The 19,169-nt window shown below is 44.0% G+C and overlaps 1 protein-coding gene across 2 annotated transcripts in view; it reads left to right on the top strand.

Annotated features, from left to right (window-relative positions):
• The window catches only part of SLC1A2 (solute carrier family 1 member 2), a 137,186-nt gene that overhangs the window by 79,838 nt on the left and 38,179 nt on the right, over positions 1-19,169 (top strand). For both annotated transcript variants that reach the window (XM_048483364.1, XM_048483362.1), the window contains 2 exons: positions 11,332-11,484; positions 14,163-14,413. In XM_048483364.1, coding sequence (XP_048339321.1) covers positions 11,332-11,484; positions 14,163-14,413 — 404 coding nt within the window. The remainder of the gene's footprint in view (positions 1-11,331; positions 11,485-14,162; positions 14,414-19,169) is intronic.

Genomic DNA, 19,169 nt, shown 5'->3' with positions numbered 1-19,169 from the left:
AAGTACAGATAGCTCTGGGGGGCACCTGACTAAAAAAGTTTAATATTTAAATATCTTAAACAAAACAGATATGAAGCAAGCAGGAAGCCAGCAGGGGAAGGATGGGGCTTCTTCCAGTGTTTTGCACTGAGTGTATCACTCACATGTATGACTCATTCGCCACTTTGTGTGACAGAAGTCGCGGGTGTGCTCCTCGCTGCAATGAAGCTCCTTGGCACTCCCCAAGGAACGGTAGCGCTCTCTTTGAAGCCAAGGTGGCAGGACCTGGAGAAGCTGAAAGAGGTAGAGAGGGTGACAGACGAGGGGCTTTCAGGGACCCAACAGCCGGATCCCAACCTCCGGCAAGGTGGACGCCTCCATTCAGGATGTCATGGAGAATGAAGGTCTTGGGGACGGAGGGTGCCAGGTCTGGAGAGGTGAAGATGCTCCCTTAGATGGACCCCTTCCTTAGCTGGGTGATCAGATATCCTTCAAGACTGAGTGATACCCCCTCGGGAGGTGGGGTCTCCTTGTAGTGGGTGATCTCGGATCATTAGAAATACAGAGAGTTGGGTTTATCCGTAGAGGCGGATGACCGGCGATGGTGATTCTGCCTCGCCTGGTGCGAAGGTTGCGGATGTCATGCTTCGCCTAGATAGGCTTTCTTTAGACAGTGCTGGGGTGGAGTCAAGCAGTTGTAGTCCACATACGGGCACCACACCTGACATTGGAAATGTAGCCGGGAGGTTCTGGAAGCTAAATTTAGGCTGCCAGGGTAACAGGTTGGAAGTCCAGGACTCTCCAAGGTGGCATTCTCGGTGAAATGCTACCCGCTCCACCATTGCGCAGGGCGAGCTAGCGCAAGCCGGATAGATACAGTGGTCTCCAACAATGTGTGGATGAGAAAGTGGTGTAAGGCAGGAGGGTTTCCTGGTGATCTGATTCGTCAGGAACTGGGGAACCTTTGGGACAAGGTGTTCAGGCCTGTACAAACGGGATGGGCTTCATCTTGAACCAAAGAGGAAACCATAGGTTGTTGGCGCCAAACATTAAAAAAAGGTGGCAGAACAAAGCTTTTAAACTGGAGCCCACTGGGGGAAAGCCGATAGTGAGCTGAGGTAGACTTCGGTTCGGAATACAGTATCTATGGGGATGCAGACAGAGAGGGAGAAGTTTTTCTAAATCAACCACATGCAAGCAAGGAACATAGCAATGCATGTGGACAAGGGATAGTGGGTTCCATACAAAAGATCACTTGAGGGTAAAGCATACTATACAATCCTATAGGTTACAGGACAAAGCACAGGGTATACAGGTGTCTCTATGCTAATAGTAGAAGCCTTCCTGACCTAAAATCGGGGAGCTGGAGTATGAGCTTTTGAAGGAGGACTTTGATATAAAGTGGGCATTACAGAGACATGGTGGAAATGAGGAGAACTCAGTGGGATGCTGCTGTATACCATTGCGCTACTAGGCTCTATAGGGAAGGATAGTGGACAGGGAGCATTGGGGGTGGAGTTGCCCTTACATAAAGAGCGAGACATAGTGTCACATAAAATAGACAATGCAAGGGGAGCTGGTTTCCTCTACAGAATCACTGTGGATATCAATACCAGGGGTGAAGGACAGTTTCTTAATGATTAGGAATATATTTATCGCCCCCCTGGACCAAAGTGCAACAAGAGGATTCTGAGATGGAAAAAAAGAAATTCAGAGAGGCCAACAAAAACAAAACGCGGTATGTAGTGGTAATGGGTGATTTTAACTATCCCCATATAAACTGGAAAAATGCATGTTCAGGTCATAGTAAGGAGAGCAGAGCATATCTCTTGGATATGCAAGTAAAATGACTGTGGCTTAGAGCAGATGGTTGTGGAACCAACCAGGGAGAGAGGTGATCCTAGATCTAAATTCTATGTGGGGACCCAGGACCTGGTGCAGGGAAGTCAGTGTTGCTTGAGCCGATAGGGAACAAAGCAAAACCACAATGCTGTCAGTTTCAGTATCTTTGCATGCTAAATCAAGTGACAACTCACTAATGTAGTTACATTCCGCCTCTCAGAAAGGGAAATTTCTCAAAGATGAGGGGATAGGTGCGAGGAAGCTTGAAAGTGGAAAATCAGGAGAGTCAAAACTGTCCAGGGATGTGCTTTCGGAGGTTATTTAAAAACACATTGTGTCATCAAAGCTCAGCTGGAATGTGTTCCGCGAGGTTAGAAAGGCAGCACCCAGTCCAAAAAAGAAAGCCACTCATGGTTAACAAGAAAGAGGTTGAGGAAATTATCAGAAAAAAAAGAAAATCGCGCTGTCGTCTTTTAGAAAAATGGAAGTCCAGTTTTTGGACTGATGAAGAATGTATGAGAGGGAACCACAAAATGGTGGCATACAGGAGAAGCTAAGTTAGCTTGTAAGGGAGGGCAAAAAAGAGATTATGAGGAACGCATGGGGCCGCGAACATCAAAACCAGCAATGGGCAAACAAAGTTCTTCAAGTACACTCAAAGCTTAGGAAGCCAGCAAGGGTAGCTGCAGCCATTAGGATGACAAAAGGAACAAAGGGTGTGCTAAAAGATGACAGAGGAGATTTGCAGAGAAGCTGAATGAATTCTTTTTGGCATCTGTCTTCACTCCAAGAGGAGTGTGAGGGAGAAACATTCCTTGCACCCTGAAACCAAGCTTTAGGAGGGCTTAATTCTGAGGAACTAGCTTGTATTGATAGTGGTAGACAAGGAAGAAGTTCTGGCAGTTTTCCATTGATAAACTAAATGCTACCAAATCCCCTGGCCCAGATTGCATTCGCCACTCCAAGAGTTCTTAAAAGAGCTCAAAGCCATGAAATTTGCTCATCTTCTTCACTTTTTAATATGCAACTTATCCCTGAAATCAGGCTCCATCCCTTGAAGACTGGAAGATGGCCAATGTCAGCAACTACAATCTTTAAGAAAGCGGGATCTAGGGGGGGACCCGGAAATTACAGGCCAGCTCAGTTTGACATCTGTTCCTGGCAAATTAGTAGAATTCTATTCATTTCAAAAGATAAAATTATAAAACATGTAGAAAAGCAAGATTCCTGCTGAGAAAAGTCAGCATGGCTTTTGGCAGGAGGCAAATCCTGTCTTACAAACTTACTAGAATTCCTTTCGAGGGTGTAAACAGGCATGTGGATAAGGGGGGGGGAACCAGTGGACATTGTCTACTTGGATTTCCTTAAAGCGCTTTTGACCAAAGAGTTCCTCACCAGGAGACTCGCCGATTGGAGAAAACCTTCCAGCAATCAAAGGAATAAGAGAGGAAGTCCTCCTATGGATTAAAAACTGGTTGAGAAACAGGAAGCAAAGAGTGGGTGTAAATGGGAAATTCTCACAATGGAGAGATGTAAGGAGTGGTGTCCCCCAAGGATCCGTTTTGGGACCAGTGCTCTTTAACCTATTCATAAATGACCTGGAAGTAGGGGTGGGTAGCGTGGTGGCCAAGTTTGCAGATGATACCTAATTATGTAGGGTGGTGAGAACCGCAAAGGATTGCGAAGAGCTCTAAGCGGACCTTGATAAATTAGGTGAGTGGGCTCATAAATGGCAAATGCAGTTCAATGTAGCAAAATGTAAAGTGATGCACATAGGGGCAAAAAATCCAAACTTCACATACACGCTACAGGGGTCAGTGCTATCAGTCACAGACCAGGAAAGGGATTTGGGGGTCTTAGTGGATAGTTCCATGGGAATGTCAACTCAATGCATGGCAGCTGTGAAAAAGGCAAACTCTATGCTGGGGATCATTAGAAAAGGAATTGATAATAAAACTGCAAGGATTGTCATGCCCTTATATAAAGCCGTGGTGCGACCGCACTTGGAGTACTGTGTTCAGTTCTGGTCGCCACATCTCAAAAAGGATATTGAAGAGATAGAAAAAGTGCAGAGAAGGGCAACGAGGATGATTGAGGGACTGGAGCACCTTCCTTATGAGGCGAGGCTGCAGAGTTTGGGACTCTTTAGCTTGGAGAGGAGACGTCTGAGGGGAGATATGATTGAAGTCTATAAAATTATGCATGGGGTAGAAAATGTTGACAGAGAGAAATTTTTCTCTCTTTCTCACAATACTAGAACCAGGGGCATACATTGAAAATGCTGGGGGGAAGAATTAGGACTAATAAAAGGAAACACTTCTTCACGCCACGTGTGATTGGTGTTTGGAATATGCTACCACAGGAGGTGGTGATGGCCACTAACCTGGATAGCTTTAAAAGGGGCTTGGACAGATTTATGGAGGAGAAGTCGATTTATGGCTACCAATCTTGATCCTCTTTGATCTGAGATTGCAAATGCCTTAACAGTCCAGGTGCTCGGGAGCAACAGCCGCAGAAGGCCATTGCTTTCCCCTCCTGCATGTGAGCTCCCAAAGGCACCTGGTGGGCCACTGCGAGTAGCAGAGAGCTGGACTAGATGGACTCTGGTCTGATCCAGCTGGCTTGTTCTTATATGTTCTTATGTTCTTATCCGCTCTCTCCTCTCTGGTCGTAATGGCAGCCCCGGATAAGTTTTCCTGCTATCTTCTAGATAGTTGATTTTTGGGATCAACTAGGTTTCCTGATGATTCTTTTCTGGGATCTATTCTTCAAAAGAAGCTTCATCTGTGAGTCTTATGACCAGCTGTTTAACATAAGTCACCATTTCTGTAATTATATTTACCAGTACTGCAGGTAGGGACAGTTCTGAAGCAGACTGAACCTTTCACAAATGAGTTCTTGATGATGAAAAGAGATGTATGCAGAAATAGTTTAGGACTGAGCACAGTGGTGTTCTCCCAAGTGTATTTTTAATACCTCACACAATAACTACGGGTATAGAAATAATCACAAATGGTCTGAAATATAGGATATCCTTTCTAAATGATAACGCTTAACAATCACATAATGAGAAATGTATGAAGTCATGACAGGAGTGGAGACTGGTACTTCACTACTTTCCCCTGCTCATGGACAAATTCTGTAACATCTGAAATAGATGAGCAGTTGTAAAGCTGTAGTATTTGCTGTTTCTAGATCAAAGGAATCCTACAATACAACAGTCTGTGCCATGTATCCTCCCTTTGAATCAAGAAATTTGTACTGGTTCTTTTTCTTGTGTCTCTTGTGAGGAGCAGAGAGAAAGATTTGTACCTCAGAGTTTCCTTACAACCTGCAGCTACTTAGCTCTTTCTTTTGCTGTCATAGAAGACTAGGCCAATGATCTAGATTTCTGAGTTGCCTTCTGGTTATAACAGCTTCCAAATATGGAGCAGTTTGACATTTTAGTGTGGTTCATTGGCTTCATATTCAAACTTACAAGCAGTACTTTGATCTTAACAGCCGAATGCTTGGTTTTCATGGACCTGTCTGCATTTGACAGAGCTTGAATGGACAGCTGGACCATTCATACAGATTGCCCTAATTCAGTAATAATTCAATCCCAACAGAGATTTTTGAAAGTGTGGAGATATTTTCGGTTTTGGCTCTGGTAGAAGATGTCTTAGAACCTTACCCAGGAGAATGAAATTTTTTAAGGTTATTTATTTCAATTTGATAGTACTCTGAAGATCAGCACATTGTCTTAATGGTAGTATCATGTGCTTGAGTTGTGCCTCTTTGGCAAAGATATTGCATTTTAAACTTGTGGAGGAGAAACAGCAGCAACAAATACATAAATCCATTTTTTGACTGGTGAGCTTTCAGAACAGGCTCATTCTTTTTTCCAACATAACTTTTCAGTTTTTTTCAATGCATTACATGGCTAAATCTTTACAAAAGATCCCTGTTCAGACTGGGACAGATATGCAGGGGAAATGGGATTTAAATTTTTTCTTGGCACAGACTTGACAACAAAACCTTGAAATCTATCCCCTACTGTAATAGCCCCTAAGAGCCAGTGTGGTGTAATGGCTAAGGCCCTTTCCGCATGGGTTAATAAACTTGGGATAACCACGGGAAAAAACCAGTGCTGGATGGCAACTTCGCAAGGTTCCCACCCCCAACACAGGTCTAACCTGCCCCTCACCTGCGCTATTGGCTGCAGGGCGGGTTAAATGAGAATTGCGTTATGTGCGATTCTTTTGTTTTAACACGCTTGACAGCCGTGCCCAAGTGAACACTCATGGCTGTGAGCTGCGTAAAAACACAAGAGTTGCACATAATGCAATTCTCAAAAAAACCCTTCCCCGGCTCTCATTTGCAGAGCCACACAGGGGAAACGGGCTGAATCATGGCCGGGGGGGGGGGGGGCTGCCTGCCTGCCTGCCTGCCTGCCTGCCTGCCTGCCTGCCTGCCTGCCTGCCTGCCAAGCTGTTCTTCACAGGCATTCAGAGAAACAAGAAAACAACAAAGAAAAATAAAAAAATGCGCCTCCGTGCGAAGGCACAGGCCCCAGCCAACACACTGGCTGACTACAGGACACCCAGCTGTGCGAAGGGGCCAGGGCCAGGGCAGGTTCATGCAACCAGTCCTTCCCTCGCTTTTCTTGACCCATGCAGAAAGGACCTGAGAGCAGCAGACTCTAACCTGGAGAACCTGGTTCAATTCCCCAGGCCTCCACCTGAAGCCTTCTGGTACCTTGAGCCAGTAAGAATTCTCTCAGAACTCTCTTAGCCCATGCAGAGGCAGGCAATGGTGAACCTCCTCTGAATGTCTATTTCCTTGAAAAATCAACTGTAACTTGAGGACACAGACACAAAAGAGTCCCGGAACATGGTGCCTGTCTTTTTCTCACCTAAGACCAGTAATAGTAAGGGAGGAGGTTATTTTGCATGAGTAAAACTGCGTTGGGGAGGAAAGACTGAGCCCCTCATTTCAGATTATGACCCCAAACAAGGGCCTTGACTGTGTATGTTTTAAAGGAAGCTGTTGCCAGTCCTGGTGTTTTCTTTCTATTACGTTACACTTGTTACAAAATATTTATGACTTAAGTATAACAATTTAGGTAGGCACTAGGATCCAAGTGGAGCATTCTAAAACAAAGATGGTCCAGCTTGTGGCAGTTGAAAAGGGTATACAAGCCCACTGTGCAGTGAAAAGCCCTGAGATAAGCATTCCATGTATAATGGGCCTAGGTCTCTATATTCAGATAAAGCCTAACCAAAAATAAAGAAAAAACGTTCCAGCTTTTGGGGCGGGTTATTTTAGGCTGGAAGAGGTGGTATTTTAAGGGAGTTAAAAAGAAGATCCCGAAAAATGTGAATGTTTTCTGGCATTTTTCTGGCTTTAGCCCCACAACCTTGTTGGTAACCCCAGTCCCTTTCACTTAGTAAATGCTGCCTCTAAAGTCCATGATATTCAGCTCTCCCCCGCTGTCTCCAAAGACTGCTTAGACTTCAGAGATGGTGGGACAAGAGCAGAGCTGAATGCTGGGCCCAAAAAATATGGCGCACATCCTTAGTATAAATGAAGTAAATAAATAATTAATATAGCTAAATATGGGAGGATGGTCAATGGCTATTATTGCCAGCTCTGGGTTGGAACATACCTGAAGATTTAGGGGTGGCACTTGAGGGGGATTTGAGGAACAGGGGATATTTAGTGGGGTATAATGCCATAAAGTCCACCTTCCAAACCAGCCTTTTTCTCCTGGTGAACTCATCTCTGTCGCCTGGAGATCAGCTGTAATAGTGGGTGATCTCCAGCTACCACCTGATGGTTGGTAACTGACATAGCTATAGATTTTTTATGGGGTGGGTTTGTGGGCATGGCCACCTCCTCAGCCACCCCTGGGGGCGTGGCCACACCTCCCCAAGCTCCACCCCGGCCTCAGTGCTCCGAGGCCAGGGAAGGCAGCCTCCTTCCCAGGACTTGTACAGTAAGGAAAGAAGAAATAGTGTGGGGAAGAGGATACAGGGAAAAGTGAGGTGCCCCCCACAAGTCCTTGAGGGTTCCTTACCATGCAAGTGTGCCTAACCCAGTGGCTGGCACCATATAACTGGGCCATGGTTTTCGTAGATAGAGAGGCTACTTGGAAGGGGGAGGTAGAATGTAAGACAAAGGGGCAGACAAAGGTAGGCTGGCTGTTGAGTGGGAAGGAGATAAGGTTGCCAACTCCAGGTTAGAAATTCCTGGATATTTGGGTGGGGGGTTTAGCCTGGGAGGATGGTGTTTGAAAAGGGGAGAAATCTCAGAAGAGGACAGTGCCACAGACACCATCCTCTAAAGCAGCTAGTGCTTCCAGTGAAACTAGTATTGCCAACCTCCAGGTGGTGGCTGGAGATCACCTAGCATTACAACTGATCTTCAGCTGACGGAGATTTAGTTACCTGGGAAAAATGGCTGGTTTGGAGGGTAGGCTATATAGCATTACACCATGCTGAGGTCATATGCCCCCTCAGCCTCCCAAGGCTCCACCTGCTAATCTCAGCCTCCCAAGGCTCCATTCCCAAATCTCCAGAAATTTCACAACCTGGAGCTGGCAAACCTATCAGGAACTGATCCTTGTAGTTGTGAGATTTGTAGTTGTGAGGATTTTTGTGATTCCAGGTGATATCCAGGCTCCACCTGGAAGTTGACAACAACACCTGGGCTCCACCTGGAAGTAGAGAACAAAACCAACTATGGATGAGTTATTGCATAGTGACCAGAATTCTATTTTGTTGAGACAATGTTTTCTTGATGCTTTGTGAAATCCTCACTGAGAATGTATTCCTGCTTCCCCAGTGTCTCTGCAATCATTTAGTTGAGCATCCCAGCAGTAGTTCAGCATACCTATGAAAATTTCTTTTGCTGCATAGAAGATGCTGTAAAGATACTGAAGCATGAATACACAGCCAGATTTACTGATGCTTTTATATCTATTTCCAGGGGGAACTGTCACTGTCATTTATTTGAAGTGGTAAATCACAAAATGCTCATATCCAGCCTATTGCTGTACACTATCTGTGCGAGTCAGCAGAAACACTCTTCTGTGAAAATAATTTGAAAATATTACCCCACAAAAGGCAGTCTTGGGCTCCATTCACGGAAGGGCAGAATAAAAAGATTTTAATAAATGAATAAAACATTATAATAAAATATTGTAATCACATTTCCCGCCTTAAAAACATTTTTAGCATGCAGGGAATGTATATCCCAGCCACTTCCTTCTACTTTAGAATATCTCTGCTTTGGAATACCCGCTCTTCTTCAAATGGAACCATTTCTCCACACAGCAGAAAAGTCCTTTAGAGAAGAAGGCAGATGGATGAAACACACATTACAGTTTTCTATAGATTTCTATATATACCGATGATAAACTTAAAAATAAGTGAGTGTGTTCAACATTTGCTATGATTTCTAAAGGCCAAATGGACATGTGTTTGAAATGATTAGATCCCTTTAGTCTCTTTACATTTTCCCACATAACAGTTGATGTGGTGAAATGGCTGCTTCAGCCATCTCTCCCTGTCCATGTTTACCTAATGCCAAGCACCCAGTTCCAGCTCTTACATGGAAACTGAGGGTCACTATCCACTCACCTCTTATTGTGCAACCCCGCAGCGCCCCCGCCTGGAAAAGCCTCCGTGGCTTTTGACCACGGAGACATTTGTTTCCCACTCGCTCCCTGGACACTGGTGGCGTCTCTGTCATTTGTCTCTCGGCGGGTGCTACAGCAACGGGGATCTCTCCCTGCTGTTGCTGTTGCTCTTGTGGTTTCTGCTGTTGCTGGCCGGTTTCGCTTTCGGCCTCTCGCTCTACTCCTCCCCCCTCCTTCTCGCTCTTCCCCCTCCCTTCTCCGTCTTCGTGGCTGCTTGCTTTCGCTTTCCGTGAAAATCCCCTCCGTTGCCAACTCCCGGGCCGAGTTTGGGGATTTTAGACTGTTTCGCCATTCAGCCCCTCCGAGCGCTCCTGTCAGTTCACTGGAGGAGTCTTTGCCGCTCTTCCACCTCCTTGCCGCGGGGTTTTTGAAAATGTTCCTCTTCGTAGAGGACCTAATTTGCCGCGCGGCAAGGAGGTGGGAGAGCGGCAAATCCCGGGCATCTGCGCAGTGAGCGCCGGTGATGTGGGGAGCGTCCGGGATCCCCGTGTCTTTTACAGAGGTGACCCCGCGGCTTATGGTGAGTGGATAGTGACCCTGAATTACCTCAATTTGACAAATGTTTCATTAAAAAATTAGATTTACTTGTAATTAGAAGTTACTGTAAAGAAAAGGAAATAATTGAAGACAAAATTGTCTATTAATAACAGCTAAGTAAAAGAAAAATAGACACGGTAACAAATTTATTTCCTTTTTTCCTAATTCTAAAATCTATCCCTAACACTGGAAAGTAAGATTGAAGCAATTTGAGGCCTTGTGTTTCTGGACAAGGTTGAATTGAATTGTGTTTCTGGACAAGAAGAGCAGCTTTTTTAGACAGATATACATTCTTCTGTGTTTCAATGTGTAACAATTATTTTGTAATTTTGAAACAAATATATACTGTATAATGTCTTTGTGAATTTAACCTTCTCTGTCCTCTACACATTGTTATATTATGCCATACTGGTAAAAAGATTTTGGTTGTTAAAAAAAAAGGAGGTATTCCAGATTGCATAGAAAGCTAGATGGAAAGCCATTTGATTTGTGGCAAAGGATAAATGCCATTTTAGAGTTTTTATTATTCTTTGAATGTTAAACAAGGGGAAGACATGAAAGTTGGTAAAAAAAAAAACTCGAACTTAACCAAACTACAGCTCACAATGGTTGAGAACACTACTTGCCTCTAGTTCAGTGGTGGCGAACCTATGGCACGGGTGCCAGAGGTGGCATTCAGAGCCCTCTCTATGGGCACGCGCAAACAGAGTCCACCCCCCACACACACACACATCTAGGCTGGCCTGGGCAGCTGGGCTCGATTATTAGCATTAAACCTAAGACCTAGTTTTGGGGAGACAGTGTAGGTAACCCTGTTAAGCGCTGTTAAACCCCACTGATTTTCATGCGAAGAACTAAAGCGCAATCCTTTACCTGGTAGTAAGCTCGGTTGCTGGCAATGGGGCTTGCTTCTGAGTAAACCCTCCTAGGGTCATAATTCACCAGTTGGAAGAGTTGCACGGTTGCTTCAAAGCAAAGCCGCCGACTACCACCAAGCTTACTCCCAAGTAACGCATGCCTCGGAGCCAACCGTTTTTCTAAACTAAAACCTCAGTATTCAGGTTAAATTGCCGTGTTGGCACTTTGTGATAAATTGGTTTTGGGTTGCAATTTGGGCACTCGGTCTCGAAAAGGTCCGCCATCACTGCTCTAGTTTATCACAGGTCCATGTGGTTTGCCAAATCTGTGTGTCCTTGGGGTTCTTCTTTACAGTGAATAAATGTTTGAGCAGTGACTTAATATTCCTTCCTGTCTCTTCTTTTTCATTTCACCTTTGTTTTTTGTCCCTTCAGGTGTCATCATGGGTGCTGTATGTGGTGCTCTCCTTCGAATGGCAACACCTATTAATCCTGATATTGTCATGTTGATAGCCTTCCCGGGAGACATCCTCATGCGAATGCTAAAAATGTTGATTCTCCCATTAATTATTTCAAGTTTAATCACAGGTGAGATCTATCATAAAGATTAGAAGGCTAGTCATTTATAAGAAAGAAAAATCTTGGAGTTGGTATCTCTTCAAAATGTAGTTATCTGGGTTTTTTCAGTCTCATAAATCAGCATTATTCTTGTGATGGCCTGATTCATTACCATGTATACGGGTTGCATGCATTATGCTGAGAGAGAAGACTGGCCCAAGGTAAAGATGTCAGCCTCCAGATTTGAGGATTCCCTAGAATTACAGTTCATCTCCAGACTGCAGAGATCAGATCCCTTGGCATTGCATGCACTGAGGTCCCTGTCCTCCTCAGGCTCTATCACTAATTCTCCAAGAGTTTCCCAACCTGAATCAGGCAACCCTCCATCTCTTCCTCCACAGTGATCAGGGAGAACCGGGCATTCCTAAAATGATCTTCCAAGGCCTAACACATCCCTTTAAGCATTGAGACATACTCTCATTATTCACTTCCATAGACTGATAGTGATAACCAATATTTTACTTTCAGATGTTAAAAATTTCAATCATTGCTTTGGAGTTTACCCTTTCCTAAGGCTCCTTTGTCTCTTAAATTATGAGAGTCCTAGCTGTGTAATATATCTGATAACAAACTTGCATGTTAACATTCTTCACTATAACAAAGGTCATTATGGGAACAAAAAACCTTTGCGTTGCTGCAAGAGACAGACTTTGCTACCCTTTTGTAGTTTAGCTGGGGTGGCACTGGTGGAGCTAAATGGAGATGTCATTTAACAGTCCCCACAAAAACTGAATGTGTCAGGGCATGGACCTCATGCCTATTACTAAGGGTAGAGCAATTCAGAAGATGGCTGTTTATGCTTCCTTCCTTTAAGAAATATGTTGAATTACAAACTCTTTCTGGTTGGAATCCACACACTTTATTTTTGTATAAATTTCCATTGAGTTGAGATGGTATTGTAAATGGGGGGGGGGAGTGGGGGTTGCCATCAAGTTGCAGCTGACTTATGGCAGTTCTGTAGAGTTTTCAAGGCAAGTGATGTTTGCAGATCATTTGCCATTGCCTGCCTCTGGTATTCCTTGAAGGTTTCCCATCCAAATACAAGTTTGGGTCAGGGCTGAGAGTGAGTGACTGACCCAAGTTCACCCAGCAAGTTTCCAGGGCATCGTTTGAATCTGGGTATCCTAGCTCCTAATTTTTAACTGCTTCACCCCACTGGCTTGCAAATATTGCATATTGCACCCCACAAGTATTGCATATTTTTCTCTTCAGCCTGCAATGTTTCTGCAACATTTTCCACTTTTGAAAAAGATATATCTGATCCATTATGATCCTTGTGAAAGCTTTGTGGAACTCGACTGCAGTTCAGTATCTCTGGTTCTACATTTTAAAGATTTGCCAAGGCATTTTGCAGCTTGGTTACATGCAGCAGAGTAAGACCCAAGGACAAATCTAGCCAACCACCACAGCAATGTAAAGAAAAGGGTCCTTGCATGTGGCCAATAAAGTAATGTGGTACATTACTTACTTCTATAATGAAACTTTCACTGCATTCATGAAAATTCCATTTCTCTCAGCTCAGAATCAGTGCTTGGCTCAATAAAATCTTTGGGGAAATGTACAGTTCAATGTGCTTGACTGTCATTGCTTCCCATGAGGAATCTTGGGGATAGACATTCAGTGAAGATTCCAAGAATTCTATTTTAAAGATTCTTGTACAACTATATCATGGAAAAGAAACAAAAATATGTATTTTTAAAAAGGTTACTAATCATATTTCTATGTGGAACTTATAGTGCTGCACAGAAAAGACAAAATGAACTACAAAGTTCAACAGCCTAGATCTGATAACAAGAACATCAAGTCCAGCAGCACTGGGAAGGAAAGGATTTTTGTTTGTTTCTGGACTGGGATGACTTGGTCACAGTTACCCATGCTCTGGTAACTGCCAGACTGGATTATTGTAATGTGCTATATGCATGGCTGCTTTTGAGGACTGTCTGGAAGCTCGAGCTGGTGAAGAATATGGCAGCTCATCTGCTGACCAGAGCTTCATACTGGGATCACAGCTCCCCTATTCTGAGGAGTCTGCACCGGCTCTTGATGCCTTACAAGGCTCAATTTAAAGTACCAGTGCTAGCCTATAAAGAGCCCTAGATGGCTTTTGTTGTGGGTACCTGAGAGAGTGCATCCACCCATATATTCCTGCCTGTGCATTGAGAAGAGGTAGAGGCATGCCAGGTTGTCCCATCCCATTCAGAGGTAAGGGGAAGTGGGGGCAGCCTGAAGGGCTTTTCCACTGTGGTATCCCCTCCATCAGAGGATTGCCAGGCACTTACTCTTTCGGAGCTTTGGTGCCTGATGAAGGCCGTCTTTTTCATCTGGGCATTTGGCTGTCTCCCCCTGCTGGGAGGGCCCCCCGAGATATCCGTACACCCCTTCCTTTTTTCTGGGTGGATGGAGTTGGTGAGGAAGATTTTAGATTCAGTTTGAGTTTTTAGAATAAGGTTTTATTGAGTTTTTACTGTCATGGTTTTAGTGTTGTATGTTTTTAATTGTAGCCCATCCTGAGACTGTGATGAAGGTAATAAATGTAAATAGAATAGAAATAGAATAAAATAATCATAACTACTTTTTGAAGATTCTGCAAGTCCCTTGAGGTAATCATTTGCATAGTAATGACTCTCAATGTATTTTTAATAATGCAGGTCTCTCTGGTTTGGATGCTAAAGCTAGTGGACGACTAGGTACAAGAGCCATGGTTTACTATATGTCTACTACTATCATTGCTGCTGTATTGGGGGTCATTCTGGTCTTAGCCATTCATCCAGGAAACCCCAAACTCAAGAAACAGCTGGGAGAAGGAAAGAAGAACGATGAAGTCTCCAGTCTGGATGCTTTCTTGGATCTCATCCGAAATCTGTTTCCTGAAAACCTCGTCCAAGCATGCTTCCAGCAGGTACATAACAATGTTCTTCTATATATATAAAAAGCTAACTGTGTATTGGTTGATGATAGTATACCCCAGTAACTGTGCCATGTAACTGCTGGGCCAATTCCTCTGAAAATTCCCAGCCACTATAGTCAGTCAGGTGAGAGTGTTTTTAGATGTTCACATACATGAAATTTCACACCTGGCCCAGGTAAAACACCTTTTTCCTGGCGCTCCATGGTGAAGGACATGCAGCTGCCTGTGTGTAACTGTCACCCTTAGAATGTTCATGCTGCTTAGAATGTTCACTCAGATGGCCAGATATGAGCAGTGAAAACAGTACATAGGCAGTAACTCGAGTGGAAGTGAAACACATACACACACATACACACGAGGGAGAGGGAAGGGAGGGAGAGGGAGGGGGAGGGGTGGCATGCAAGGGAAGAGAAGTGAGAGTGGAGAGACAGTGAGAGGTGGCATGCAAGGGAGGGGAGGCAGAGGGCCCAGTATCTTGATATGACCCACCACCCTAATGGAGGAAAAGGGAAGGGAAGGAGGAGGAGGGGTGGCATGAAAGGGAAGAGAAGTGAGGGAGGGAAGAGAGTGAGGGGTGACATGCAAGGGACGGGAGGGAGGGGCCAGGCATGCATTACTCAGGAGATTCCCTGAATACTGCGGTTACAGTTAAGAAAACCAGGCACGCATTACTCAGGAGTAAGCTCGGTACAGCAACCGTGACATACTTTGAATGGCTGCATCGCGCCCCTCAGAGGGTTTCCTCAGAAGCGCCACCCATTGCCACCAACCAAACTTACTTCCAGGTAAAGGATCATGACCAGCCAGCCTAGATGTGTGGGAGGGGTGCCTTTCCATCTCCCCCCCCCCCCAGGAATGCGGGCACACACATCAATGACATCGCACAGTATCAGGCTGTGTGTTTGCATGAGCACGTACTGCTGGCCTCTGCAATTGATTTGGTGCTACTGTTCCTTTCCCATTTCACCACAATAAGCCACAGCAACGCGTGGCCGGGCCCCGCTAGTAATTTATAAGGATGTTTGATCTTCTACTGCAACTTGACTTTGACAATAGAAGTAAAAGAAAACTTTAGACTGTATTAGTATGTGATGCTATAGTTTATGTGTTGTTGATGTTTAAAGAAAATAAAAACATAAGACTCTGCTGGATCAGACCAGTGGTCCATCTAAATTAGCAGCCTGCTTCATACAGAAGCCAAGTAGTTGCCTTGGAAAGCTAACAAACAGGGCATAAAGGCCAAGTTCTCACCTGTTACCTATCACTGGTATTTAGAAGTTTACGGCCTCTTGATAAGGAAGGTCCCTTGACTAGTACGAGTTGATAGACCTATTCTCCATGAGACTGCCTAAACTCCTTCTAAAACCACCTAAGCTAGTCCTGTCACTGCATCCACTTGCGTTGAATTTTAGAGTCGAATTGTTTGTGAGTAAAGAAGTACTACCTTTTGATCATCTTGAATCTGAATAATCTGTCATAGTACTAAATAGCTTTGCTACTGCTGTGTCTGACTTTTCTACAATGCTGCGAGATCCAGCTTCTCTGGGAATAGTAAAGATGCATTTTTGAAATATGTTAACATTTGTAAATGCTTTTTCTATAGTTTCCATTTCATGTTTAATGGCTTTTGGCTAAATGTAGTACATTTTACCACCAGCAGCAGCAGCAGCAGCAGCAGCACTACTACTAAATATAGTATCATAAACTAACAGAGCCCTCAGGGGATGGGGCAGTATATAAATACGATAATTAATAAACGAACAAACAAACAAGCAAGTAAGTAAGTAAGTAAGTAAGTAAGTATTCTCTGGGTGGCAAGCTCCATAATCACAATCATATTCAGAAATTTGGAAACAAATTTGGCTGACACTTATTTTATAAATGGTAACTGGGTATAAAGTTGTATGTCCTTCATATTTATTGAATGGATGACTATTTTGTTGTTTCAAAATTACATTTTTATTCTACTTTTTAAGACAGAAGTGATTCCTAAAATGGCTCACTCCAGTGGGGAAAAATGCAAATAATATTACCAATGGTTTTTGGAGGGGATTCTTGAATGGAACTGAAACCAGCTATGACTGAGAGATATTTGACTGCTTCCTGGCTCCTCATCAGTAACAGTTCAGTGTCTATACCAAAGTACAAAATCTAAGATGACAATCATTTTTACTGAGAAAATGTGCAGAGGATCAAAGACATTATGGAAGGGAACTTTTAAAAAATGTGTAGCGATTTAAAATGTTATTGTATGTATTTCTTTAGAATGAGAAGTAAGTTGTAGACAGAGGGGGGCGTGAAAGCGGGATGAGAGAGTAGGTGATTGGTTGTCACTGGAGAGTAACTATGAAGAGACTGTGCTGAACTGAGAGAGAGAGAGAGAGAGAGAGAGAGAGAGAGAGAGAGAGAGGCTGCCTGTGCTAAAGATATAGTGAGAAGAGGGCTTGATGATGTTAACAGCCTAGTGGTATAATGAAATGTAGAACTGCTGAACGAAATAGGTAGAAACATTGAAAGACTATACTCTGTCTCAAGGAAAGATTCAGGAGATGTGTGAATTAAACCACCACTTCTTCCTGGACCTTCGTTTTGTTTAAGTGCTCTGCAGGATCCAAGTGACTGCCTCTTTCCCACCCCACCCCACCCCAGGAAAGGAAAGAAAATGGCAGACATAACTCTACATAAAAGCAAATCTTGCTAATAGCTGTCCTGAGCAATATAAATGCTCTTTTTTCAAAGTCTGATGTTTAACAACACAGACAATAATGGTTTTGACGAAAGTGCCACTTAAATAAGATTCTCTTAGGCCCTTTCCGCACGGGTGGTTTATGGCAGCCTGGGGACAGCAAAAACGCAGTCCCCTTGGCAAGCGAGGTTGTTGGGAAACGGCGGCTTGTTGGGAAACGGCTTCCAGGCGCCTTCCCTCCCCCCCCCGACCGGGCGACTCACCTGTCCTGCGGCCCTCCAGCACGTTGCCGAGGCCTGGGGACACGCCCCCTTTGCCCTGCAACCCTGGAGCGGTCGCACAGGGCAGGGGGGCGTGTCCCCTGGCCTCGGCGACGTGCCGGAGGGCCACAGAACCGGTAAGTCGCTCTGATGAACGGTCCCAGAGGGGTCGGGTTGGCGTGGATTGCACCGACCCGACCCCTTCCGCCTCCGTGAGGAAACGGCCTTTGTTTAAAAGAGAATCTGCACTATTTCCCCTGGCGTAAACAGGAACCTTTCATTCCCACTGCATAACGCACAACCACGTAGTCATCTTTCAATGAGACAGGGTCTGGAAATGGAATCAAATCCTACTATGGTCTCAGAGATGTAAAGGAGTAAGAAAATGGATTAATGCAGAGGTGGGATCGAACCAGTTCTCACCACTTCTCTAGAAGTGGTTACTCATTTTTCCTGAGTGCCGAGAAGGGGTTACTAAAGCAACCTCCCTGCCCAATAGGGTCTGGAGGTGCGTGTGTGCGGCGGCGCCACTGTTTGAATCCCACCACCATCGGAAACTGTTATTAAAAGTTTTGGATCCCACCACTGGATTAATGTGAACTGAAAGTCACCTTAGCTAGTGTTGTTGCCTCAGATTGTTTAATTTATTCCCACCCAGAGGGAAGTCAAGGTAGGGTGGGACCTCATAGATAGGAAAATGCCAGCACCCACCAAACTGGGGCGGATTCCACATGGGCCAAAAACAGCAGTGTGAAAATGGTGTGGAAAAGGTGTAAATCCTTTTACATAGTTTTAACCTATTTTACAACGTTTTCACACCGTTGTTTTTGGCATATGTGGAATCCGCCTAAGTTTGCTGTATCTTTCCTTCTTTCATATTTCAGCCAAACACATATTTTCATCCTGATCTTAATTAGGCTTTCTCTGCAACAAGTTGATTTGTGTGGGGGTTTATCCCAAGTGAGCATGCCTACAACTGTAGCAAAATCTCAGTGGTTTTAGAAGACCACACTTGTTCATACTGCCATCAAAAGAGGGAGTCAGTAATTTCCAAAAATTAGAACAGTGTGTGTTAAACATTGAACTGTTTACTTGAATTCCAGTTATTTGTTCTTAACAGGATATGGGAATCATGGCCCCTTTACTGGCACAAAGCTGAAGATGGGGAAAATGGGCTGAATGGGAGTTCAGCTATTATCTTATACTAATGTTCTCATTCCTCTTACAGTTCTCCTGGTGGCTATAATGTTGATGTCTCTTGGCAAAATTCAGTTTGCTTCAGTAGCCTCAGCATTTTTTTTAGCTTTCTGTTTCCCATTATAAGCTTTTATTGTAGCTCTGAGTTTCATCCAAGGGTGCCGTATGATGATGATGAGAATGTTTCCCCACTACCTTGTTTCTGATCATGTATGATTGTGTATTTTGAGTGCCTGTTTTAGAACCGATATACTAGTACCACAGTTTTTTATACTGTCAACATCTGAAAAAAGACCCTTTGTTTTCATGTAAGTGAATTCAAACTTCTGGCAACACTGAAGTAGCTGACATTTCTGGCAACTAAAAGCTGCCTCCTGATCTCTTCTAAACCCTACCATTTTACTGATTGAAAATGTTTTTAAAAATCTGTCACAATGCATAACATTCTATGGGATCTCTCTTTAAAAATTAGATAAAAAATACCATATAAAGTGATGACAAGCTTTGTATTCTTTCCTCGCCCAGGTTATATGTTGCAGTACTTATCACTCTTTCTGCTTTTATGGTTAAAAGGGGTTTTATAGTATCTTCTGCTGTAGACTTT

Source organism: Sphaerodactylus townsendi, linkage group LG02 (assembly GCF_021028975.2).
Source record: "Sphaerodactylus townsendi isolate TG3544 linkage group LG02, MPM_Stown_v2.3, whole genome shotgun sequence".
NCBI classification, from domain to species: Eukaryota; Metazoa; Chordata; class Lepidosauria; order Squamata; family Sphaerodactylidae; genus Sphaerodactylus; species Sphaerodactylus townsendi.
Note: the sequence above shows the minus strand (reverse complement) of the source record. Positions and strands in the feature narration are given on the sequence as shown.